Source organism: Amphiura filiformis, chromosome 17 (genome assembly GCF_039555335.1).
Source record: "Amphiura filiformis chromosome 17, Afil_fr2py, whole genome shotgun sequence".
In the NCBI taxonomy this organism is placed as follows: Eukaryota; Metazoa; Echinodermata; class Ophiuroidea; order Amphilepidida; family Amphiuridae; genus Amphiura; species Amphiura filiformis.
The window spans coordinates 38538390-38549432 of record NC_092644.1 but is presented as its reverse complement, the minus strand read 5'-3'; the positions used below and the strand labels follow the sequence as shown (position 1 = coordinate 38549432).

Sequence of the window (11043 nt, the reverse complement as noted above, 5' to 3'; positions counted from 1 at the left end):
GACATATATAGTTTTCCATACTTTAAATGCTTTCTTCAGCCTGCTTAACCCTTGCAAAGGCTCAAAATCGCTAAAATGCGTTTCCACTGCTCAAGTGTCACATCTAACCCTGAATATTTTCTCTGAATAAATACGATTTCTTTACATATTTGTTGTTTTTTAATTAGATAACGCACCATCGTATTGTTTATCAACATTATTTTTTAGTGATTAAAACGTCTTTGTGTAATTCTAAAATGAATTGCACTTTCCACCAAAACGCTGTGAGCTACGTTACCCCTTTTTAACACACGTTATTGGAAAGAAGTAAAACAGAGGTATCAATGTAATTTGCGGTTTTTGAAAGGAAACACTCATAGGTTTTAAAAATCACAGTAAAAATCGTGATGCTGTAGCATTTTTGGCATAGAAATGTTGTCAACATTGAAATTTCGACCGACCATGTTAAGATTGGTGAGCTACGTTACCAGGATTCTATAGTATGCACTTGTATTACATGTACTTCCTAATAATATGTGAAAGCTACCAGTGGTCGAACCCCATTTATATTAGAATTAACCGACATAACGTTCTAACATTCGCAAATCACATCAAAAACATTAAAAACCCGTGAACTACGTTACTGTGAGCTATGTTACACACTCATTTACACATCTTTAAAACTTCTATGAAATGGTGAGTTCGGGTTTACATTTCACTCAAGTGATCTTTAGTTTGCTTTTTATGACCTTGGATTGAGTAAAACCAGCCCATTTTGTAGCCGGTAACGTAGCTCACATTACATTGAGTTTTAGTGTTAAAAAACATCATGACCTCCTGAAAGAAAAATATGCAAGTGGTGTTGGCAATCTTTTACATATGAAAGTAGTGATACATTTACTCTTAAAAAACACAAAAAGCAGGTATTTTTGAACAACTTTTATTTTTTCAATTTTTACAGTGGATTGGCACCCGATAATAGTGAATGAAATAATGCCTCTCAAATGATTTCCAATTATTTATTCAAACACCCAGAAATCTCCCACTTTATCACGTGGGCGCAAGCTATTAAAGCATGTTGACATTTTGTACCATGTATACAGGCTGTATTAAAACGATTGGTGTACTTAATTTTTGTTTTTGTATCAATTATTTTGATACAGCATAATAGGCTGAGAGCGGAGGGCGGGGGGTGAGACACAGCCCAACAGATTTCTTTGCTGGGTTCCAATTATTCGCATGTGAAAATGGTCCCGGAAGTTGTTCCGTATCAGTGCATTTTACTGTTGTGTCAGTTGGACAACTGCTTGGTTACTAATATGTGTTTAGAGTAGAGTATTGAAGCATACTTTGATTGAAGTAATCCTGTATGTAATTTTTTTTTCATGTACCGGCGAATAATTGGAACCCAGCAAAATAAATCTGTTGGGCTGTGAATGTGGCCCAGGAAGGTGTTCCATGTCAGTGCATTTTGCTGTTGTGTCAGTTGGACAACTACTTGGTTACTGACATGTGTTTAGAGTAGAGTAATCCTGTGCGTAATTGTTGTTCACTTTTATAGACATGATTTTAAGTTATGACCTTGTGAACATTATAAGTTTCTTTTTGAGGCCAGTTTATTATAAAATGATTATTCACTTTCATTTCAATATCTTAACATGGTTTTTAAAGTCTTCAAACAGATGAGGATGCTGGCATGCAGCATTCTTCCGCGCAATTATCATGTTGCTTCATGGTAACCAATGTCATTTTCTTCCAGTGGTATTCATTACTTGGACTCTTCTGATGCTGTACACAACCATTCTCCTCCTCATTTGACTTAGATTTAGGACTTGGTGGGCTAGCTCCCGAGTTCTTTAACCTCGTTGTGAATGAAGAATACTTGTTCAAAATGTGAACACCAGGGAGAAACTTTGTTTTAAAGGCGTCTCTAAAACGCCTGTGTGCAATTGCGTAAATAAATGGGTTCCACGCTGCTGAACTTTTAGCAAAAACCACAGGTATTGTTTGTACCAAAGGGCTTATCACATCTTGGTTGATATATTCTCCTATGAAAGCTACTGTTGCATAAGGCGTCCATGATATAATAAAGAACATAGTTAGAGTAAACCCAAGCTTTGCTACCTTAATTTCAGTTTTTCGTTTTATTAAGTAGGTATTGCTTGGACAACTACCAGACAATGCTCGTCGGCTCGAGTGAACTCTTTGTACGATGCGGCTATAACAGACTGTAATGATTGAAACTGGTATGAGAAAACCACCAACAAAAAGGAAGCCAACATATAAACGGTTGTGAAGTGATAAATCTAAATATTCGAAAGAACAACTGACACCGTAGCCTTCATGGACGTATTTGCCGATTCCAAAGAGAGGCAAGATTGCCCAGAAGAAGCTATAACTCCAAACCACCATCGCCATTACCAGCCATCGGTAGTACGACACTCTCCGTACTAAGTAAGAACCACTGCAAATGACGTAATGCCTGAGAAAATAGAACAGAGACAATAAAAACACCAATATATTATTACAACAACAACAAAAAGTTTATGCCTGGTTCATATTCACTGCCAACATTTGTGCTATAATTTTACGGACATTCAGTTTAAATTGCTCGAACTATTTCGTAAAAATGCTCTGTAGAAAACATTATATCTGTAAGAATATGGACAATTTGGTAAGGTACACAGTTTTAAAACCGATTGTTACGGATCATTTCCGTCAACTTTGTTGCCGTAAATTTTCATAAAATTACATCACATAATTGCGTTTTGGTGTCTAAGCCACATGTTTGATATCTTATGGAATATGGTTTCATATAGTACGGAATGCCAAACAATGACGAGTTTGCGACAGTTTACTTCACCGCCTAGATGATTATCTCGACAAAGTCACTCTACTGTGAAACTCGCGGCAATGAATGACTAATTCATGAAGTTGACGTAGAAGACGAAGTAAATTTGGCGGGGCATTTCGTTATGGAATTCCGCAGACGGCCGAATCTGGATTCGGCTGTTGGTAAATTCATGTTACGCATTATTTTTTAATTAGAGAACAAGGGATAATGCTTTACCTACAGAGGGCAGCATAACGATTTTTTATCGTCGCGTTGACCGTACTGCGATGCACCTTTAGGTAACCTTGTATGCCGCCCTCTTTTGATTACTTATTATGTAATGCTATTATCATCTGATCTCCGTTAAAAAATGATATGCTGCCCTCTATTATGTATGGCATTGATCCCTTCTTATCGAAATAAGAACCTTTTGATTGAGCATTGATCCCTTGTTCTCTAATGCATTTGTAAAATGAATCATACCAAAAGCCGAATCCGGATTCGGCCGTCTGCCGAATTCATAACGATATCATTACCGAAGCTGTCCGTTTGTAATCGCACTATACCAGGCAAACCAATAGTTTTAGTTGTAGGTTGAGATCAATCTAAACACCTTTGTAAAATATGTACAATAAAAACGTTTCAAATTAAGTTATTTAATAATTATCAATGCTGTCTATACACTTCAATACGTTGATATGAGTGGTAGGTGGAGAAGCGTTTCTTATACTGTCAGAAACTATATGGAAACTAATAACTGAAGACCTCTGTACAAAAATGAAACTGGAGAAACTGCATTGTATCTAAGTGGGACAAAAATTGGGTTAATTCCAATTCTCTATTACCAAGCAAATTATCAGAGAAACAACATTTCACTGGTTTCGTGAACAACCCTATTCACACGTCGACCTAATGTAGACACACAGTACATACTCTATAGACGTTGTTATTTTCTCTACTGGAAGCTTAAGAGTGATAGCGCTCTCTGTTGTTATCAATTAATTTTAGTGCGTATATGAAACGTTTTAAATCTAAATTTGACACTATTGTTACGAGTCAAAAAGACTCAAGGCAAAGATTACTTATCTAAGCCTGAAGATCTAGATAGCTGATGTTCTGATGAGATTCCTTTTTTGGTCTCGGTTCTCGATCCAAGATTCGGCAATGTCCGAGATCCTGCCTACCCAAGAGAACCCCCCGGTCTACCACATTATCAGTCCAAGTCCTGAAAATTATGTTTTCACTATCCTAGCGGCTATGCTAGTGCTTGGTCTTCTATGTTGAACGTAAGCTCCTCTGTTGGAGATCACTCCCGGGGGGCACTCCAACTTTGGAGGTGACGCGTATGTAGGGCTGTTAAGACCCACTTTTCAGCATCGCTGTCACCCAAAGACCCCATGTGTTTTTACGAACACATGCTCTGTCCATGCTCTGTCACCCGAAGACCCCCTATTTTTCCATTTGATCTGTCACCCAAAGACACTTACAAGTCCAATTTGAACAGCAACTTTCATTTATCATGGATTTTGTTACTTATTTTGAAAAAACAAGGAAATTTGAAGCCATTTAGAACTAGATACTCAATTTTCGAGGTTTCTGTGGCGCTTTTTCGGCTCTCACCCAAAGATTCCATTTAAAAAAAAGGTCATGTTCTCACCCAATGACCCCATATTTTTCACATTTTGCTCTCACCGAATGCCAAAAATCATGCTCTCACCCAATGACCCCATATTTTTTACATTTTGCTCTCACCGAATGCCCCTTAGTGCGAAAGTGCCAGCCCTACACCTATATCCATTTCATATTGAAGTGCCCCCCGGGAGATCACTCAAGCACTCTACTTGACGGTCAGATAACACACTATGTTAGTCCAGCAAAATACCACAGTTGGTTGATGGATATTTTCCTGTCTTTCACTTCTTCGACGAAGTCGACGAAACAATCAAGCACCATTGACTTTCATTACCGCCTTTGGCGTATTTTCTTCTCTTCAACACACAAGAACCGCGAACCGAAGTTTGAAGACTCAATTATGGTAACTTTTTGTACCACCACTGGCTAACATAAGTTTCACAGAGTGTCCTGATATAACTCTAATCTGCTGCCAAAACTATTTATTTCGCAGGCTTTATATATATATATATATATATATATATATATATATATATATATATATAGTTTTTTACCATTCTAGAATAATCACCAACAAATTATAGCATACATCATATTACATCATTTCTAAATATAGCTCATTACCTCAACGCAAGCCAATCAGAATCTTTAACCTGTATACATGGTTACTGTAATAGCGCCACCACTTAATTTTCTAGAAACTTATAACTGAAATTGAATTTCTTTTTCACTTTATTTATTAGCATTATCCATTGAATTCTAAAATGTTCCATGTACAAACAAATAGAGACAAATATGACAAAATAATAAAATAACTTTTAATGAACATTATGGAATATTTTAGGGCACATAACACTATAAAATGTATAAACGAGTAACTTGATAATATAAGTTACTCAATGCGCTATGGGGAATGTTGTGGAGGAGCTTGGAGGATAAATATAATGGGTAATGAGTCCTCACTATAAGAGTTTCCGTCCTCAGCCCTACCGGGTTTGCGGTCTTGATGTTTTTGCTGATACTGGGCCCCAGCCCGTCAGGGCTCACAAGACATCAAGGCCGCAAGCCCGCTAGGGCTTAGGCCGGAAACCCGGAAATTTCCTGGTAACTAATGGAGAAACTTAGAGGCCCGGTGAAGAAATTAAAACCCGGAATGCCATAATTTGTCATTACCGTAGTTTACTGAATTCTTCTGTGGATAGTTATTTGTTGAAATTAAATGTTACAGAGCAATAGTCTAGATGGATCATGATGAAAGGTATAACCCAAAGAATAACTAACAGCATGGGTCGGTACACACAAACAGTTTTTAAAACGTGCAAGTAAGAAGTACATAGCGATAGTAAAATCAAACATCTGGTAGTACAAAGAAAGCTCATCGCTCAAATGTGTAACTTATCCCAGACAAAATCAATTCAAAAAATTGTTGCAATGCAATTATTTTACCTGTCTAATGCTATCGCTGTAAGGCTTGATATTGATAGTATCCCGAAGAGCGCTCCACAAAAAGCAGCTGATTGGCAAACTTCAATGAAAAAGAAGAAAGATGTTATTTAATTTATTATACTTATACAAAATGATTGATAAACGACTGTACACTGTATTTATCAAATATTTATCAAGAAAAGGCTTTATCAAAAACGTCTCGATGTTAGGCTATTCACCCTACATAGGTGTAATAGGTTTAATATTAACTCTGATTAAACAAAGCTCAGTAATTTATAGTGCGCTACATGTACGCACAGGCATACGGCCACAAACACTTTGCAGGAATTCGCTGATGACTGTGGCCCAAAACACACCATATAAATCATTTAGCAACAAGACACACATCATAATATAAACCATCTAGCGTCAATCAGGAACTTGCAATTAGGAAGAACACACCCTCTACATACCACAATAAACAATCGCACCCATGATTAGTTCCCAGAGTTCTCGTACGGGTAACCGAGACAATACGTAGTTCTCGCCAAGGGTGGTTTCAAGTTAGCTCAATCACGAGGAAAAACAGGAACTCTCATTGCACTGGAGTCTAACTTAACCATTATAAGGGATGAAATCAAAACTCGACCGTCGGTTGACCACCTGTTACAGGCGGTTGACCCTTGTTCCTTTGTTTACAACACAAACCGGCTCCCTACCGGACGGATCCGCCTGGAACCGGCGGTCGACCGTTGGAGACGGAGACACCGTTGGTCGACTTAATCCCTAATACATTCCACATTCATTTTGAGTACCCTGTATTTATCGCAAGATGCTGTCATGGTTGTCGTGACTTGAGGACTTTAAATCATCGTACTATTGACAGTAAGTACTAATTTCCACAGTATTAGTAAAAAAGTAATTCCCATTTCAAATCAGTCGATTTTCCTTGACCAGTTTCCGCAGGCTCCGGTATCCCGTGACCTTACCAGAGGAAGTTTTTACTCTCTTCGGCAGGTACGACTCTGGTTTTATCACCGGGTTTTATCATTGGTTCCCCTAATGTAGCTAATGTAGATGCTAACTCAAACATCACACAATAGCGCCATGTATATACCACTACTACTAATAAAAACAGTTGTGCTTTAAATGTTCGCATGAATTGCTTAGAACGTACGAGTCGCATAAAGTATTAAACCAAGATGATTTTTTATTATTATTAAACCAAGATGATTTTTTAACAACTGAAATGAAAGATTTACTCAAGCAACGATTGCATTAAAATATTTATCGTAAGAACGATCGTCTTTGCTATGATTGACGGCGCCAAAAGCTTTCTGACACTATCAAGTACATTTGGACTGAATAAAGATTAAAATAAACCTATAATGCGTTATTAAATTCTAGCTTCTGGCTTTTACTAATTTAAAATTATCTGCCTCAACGTGTTCAAACACAGTAGGTAAATCTTCAAAGTAATTTGCCTTTGTATATCTTTAAATTCAAATGTCTTAAGAGATACTAAAATATCAAACAACTCAATCCATCATTGGAAAGTTATTTAGGCACCAGAAACAAATATGTTTGATCTTTGGATCGGCCGTCGATGCTGCTTCGATGCTTGTTATTAATGAACTAATTAATCAGAATTAAAGCTAAATTTATATTGGTCAATATCGCTACAGGCACCAATTATTTTTCTACAAATAACAATAGTAAATTAATTGATTTCATAAATAATAAGGATCAACCAAGCATCGATGGTCGATCGAAAGATCGAATAATGTTGTGTATAAACCTCATACTTCTCCACTTTATAGGTCATTTTTGAAGCATGATTCTTAAATGTAGGTCATTGAACCACATCGTAAGATATGAAGCTTGGCTCATAGTGACAGCTCACTAATCAAATATCACCTGTCTGTCGAGTAAATGGCCATTATCTTCTAGATTATTTGCAAATATTGTGTTTTACTTGCAATGACAGAATTCAGTCCATTAATATCAAGATTTGAATGACGTGTGACCGTATAGGTATCAGAAACAAAAATTTTACGCAATATATTATTTTTTTATGTCTTTGAATAATTTAAAAACACGAAAAGGTTCATTGTTTTTATATGGATCAAAAGCTTTTTCTAAAAGCTGTGGGAGAGAGACAACAGTGAATGATGAGATAACTTTTCGGGCCAAAACTTCATTTAATTGGTTTTATGACGAATTTGTGAGAAAATTCAACTCACCAAATTGCTTTCTCCAAAATGGGAGTTGATATAGTGATATTGGTCATGTCGCCAAACCAATAACATCGTGGCAAGATAATCTCAAGAACAGGGTTTTTTGAAGACTAGGAACAGTTTTCGTATATACGGTGAATTCAAAATTAGGGAAAAAATACAACAACATAATCCTATTACAAATCGGCATTTTTCTGAATCGGTAATGCCCTACTGTGACTCTGGTGCATGAGTTCTTGACGGTACAAGTTCGAGCCCCACCAGTTTCATTTATGCAAGTTCATTGAAACTTCCAATTCCCCTGGACAAGAAACTTAATACTAATAATATTGCCTCAGTCTACCTTTACAAAACTCGAGGAGCTGATTCTGGTTGCGATGTTCGTAATAGGCTGTATATAAGGTTCTGCGCATATAGAGCTGCGTCCCTAAATGAAGCTAAATGTATACATACATATCAAGTACACTAGCAAATGTTTTTAATAAGCCTCATAATTTAAACATTTCAACAGTCGACTTTAATAAGCACCATTCCAACCATGGAGATTTTACCCCGAGAATTTACGTCAGACGATTATATAACAAACTAAAACCAATACACTTCCCCAAGGGACAAAGGCATAGAACAAAGGTGTTGATAACAACTGCTGGTAAGAGCTCAGCCACAGGTAATCACGTGACAAAAGCCAAAACCAAGAACTTGAAAATTCTCACTATATCACCTCTAAAAATTTGACACTCTTAAGGGATCCAAAATGAGCGTTTATTGCGTTTCGACAGTTTTTTTTTGCGATTTTTTGTGGGACATGAGAGCACCTCAGACCTATCGAATTGCATTCTGAATACGAAGCATGTCTTTCTGATATCAAATAATTTTCATTTTTTAAAATCACAATATAATACAAATTTTATGACAAATTATAAAAAATTGATATTTTTCAAATTTTGATATATAACAGTCCTCGAAGTAAATTATATAAATCTAATGATATATTCTTAAAGTGTATGTAGCAGGGAGGAAAAGCCGACGGTCAATTGAAAATTTTGACCTTTCATATTGAAGATATGGATTTTTTCCCAAAATTACCTTTTTTTTTTTGGTGTTTTGGGAATAAAAATCCATATCTTCAATACGAAAGGTCAAAATTTCAATTGATCGTCGGCTTTTCATCCCACCTACATACACTTTAAGTATAAATCATCAGATTTATAAAGTTTACTTCAAGTACTGTTAAATATCAAAAATATCAATTTTAATGATTTGCCATAAAATGTGTATTAAATTGCGAATTTCAAAAATCAAAATTATTTGATATCAGAATGACATTCTTCGTATTCAGAATGCAATTCGATATGTCTGATGTGCTCTAATGTCCCAAAATAAATACTGTCCAAACGTTCATACCCCAGCCCTTAACGATTCATTTTTGAAAATTCGATTCTTGAATTACCTTGGTTACTGAGAGGCTCGTTGAGGAAAATGTACCACGATCACACTATTTCGTGGGGAAGGATTGTCAGATGAATAGCCTGAGGCCGAATTGTGTGAATTGGAGTGCATAATTAATCGACTTACACACAAATGTGTGTTGATTAGTCTGTAGGTAGTATTAGGTATATTCTTAACAGTGTTATCTTCCCTCGTAGTGTATCAGAAAACAACATAATTAGAGAGTATTCATAAATACTTTGGTGTGGGTTGGAAAATATAGGGGGTCAAAAAAAATAGTCCTAAAAAGGGGAGATAAATAAAATTCAGTCCTTATTGGGGGATTTACAAAAATTGAGGGTAAAAGTCCGGGACAAAATGAATGGATGTTAAGTATTTAATCGTGTAACACTACATGTATTACACTACATTTTTAGCTAATGAGTAAAACACATATTTTTGATTTCTTGTTTAGGACATGAAGGGGGATCAAAAAAATTTAAGACCATATAAAGGGTCATAAAAAATCCACCCTTTTCAGGGGATCAAAACATTTTTGATGTCCGAGGTTCCAACTTTTCCTATCCCAACCAAAGTATGAACACTCCCTTATATTGAATACCTTGATCACCAATCATCCATGGGTAATATATTATTGACTTGAGCACGATAGGGAATTGTGTGACTATCATCATAAAGTCGCTTAAAGCTAAATTGATAATCATCATATTCGGTGGAGTGCGAAGACATCGAGTTCTGTAAAAAGAAAGAGAAAAACAAGAAAGGAAATTTTAACTTGCCTTATTTGAAGCTGGTTTTAAAGCTTAAAGAATTACGTAAGGAAAAAAACATTTAATTACTTTGATTGATTATATCCATCTTATACGTGTTAACAGTGTACTTCGGTTATATTTATAAATGCGTTTTTTATAAATACGCACGTGACCACCTCTGCGCTGCCATAACAGCTTGTAGAAAGTAATAGTCTCGAAGTGACCTTCTACATAGCGCTTGGTTTTCCGGCGGAACAACACGAGACTACTGTGCAGCAAAATTGTCTATTTTGTACAACTTTGTGATTATCTTGTAAACGTTTCCGTCGTTGAATATTTTTCCGTCGTCAAATACTTTCAAAATGTTGTTTTTGATAACATATTACAAATTCGGAATCCCCCACATGTGTAATAATTTTTGCTATTCAATTAATGCTTAAATTTGATGATATTAACAGAGTTCCTAAGCTTTTCTGTATAGTGGTCAATGCATGAGGATTTGGTCACGCTTGCTGGTCTTGGAATGCCGTGCCCATATTTATAAAAGCGCATTTATAAATATAACCGAAGTGCACTGGTTAATACATTCGCACAATAGATATTCTTATGATGTGAAGGAATGTGAAAAAAGGTTACCGCGTTTACTTTGGATTGATTTGAGTATGAGTTGATCAAAATGCCATGCCACGCTAATAAAGAATATCGAGAAAGCGAGAAAGAATCTGATACTCATAAT

At 36.1% G+C, this 11043-nt stretch overlaps 1 protein-coding gene across 1 annotated transcript in view; it reads right to left on the bottom strand.

The window, feature by feature from the left end:
- Positions 1 to 1116: 1116 nt before the first annotated feature.
- The window catches only part of LOC140137773 (rhodopsin-like), a 55679-nt gene continuing 45752 nt past the window's right edge, over positions 1117 to 11043 (bottom strand). Inside the window, exons 2-4 of the mRNA XM_072159539.1 lie at positions 10157 to 10290; positions 5891 to 5969; positions 1117 to 2461 (exon numbers count right to left, since the gene is read on the bottom strand). Of these exons, the coding sequence (XP_072015640.1) occupies positions 1654 to 2461; positions 5891 to 5969; positions 10157 to 10290 (1021 nt within the window). The 3' untranslated portion in view covers positions 1117 to 1653. The remainder of the gene's footprint in view (positions 2462 to 5890; positions 5970 to 10156; positions 10291 to 11043) is intronic.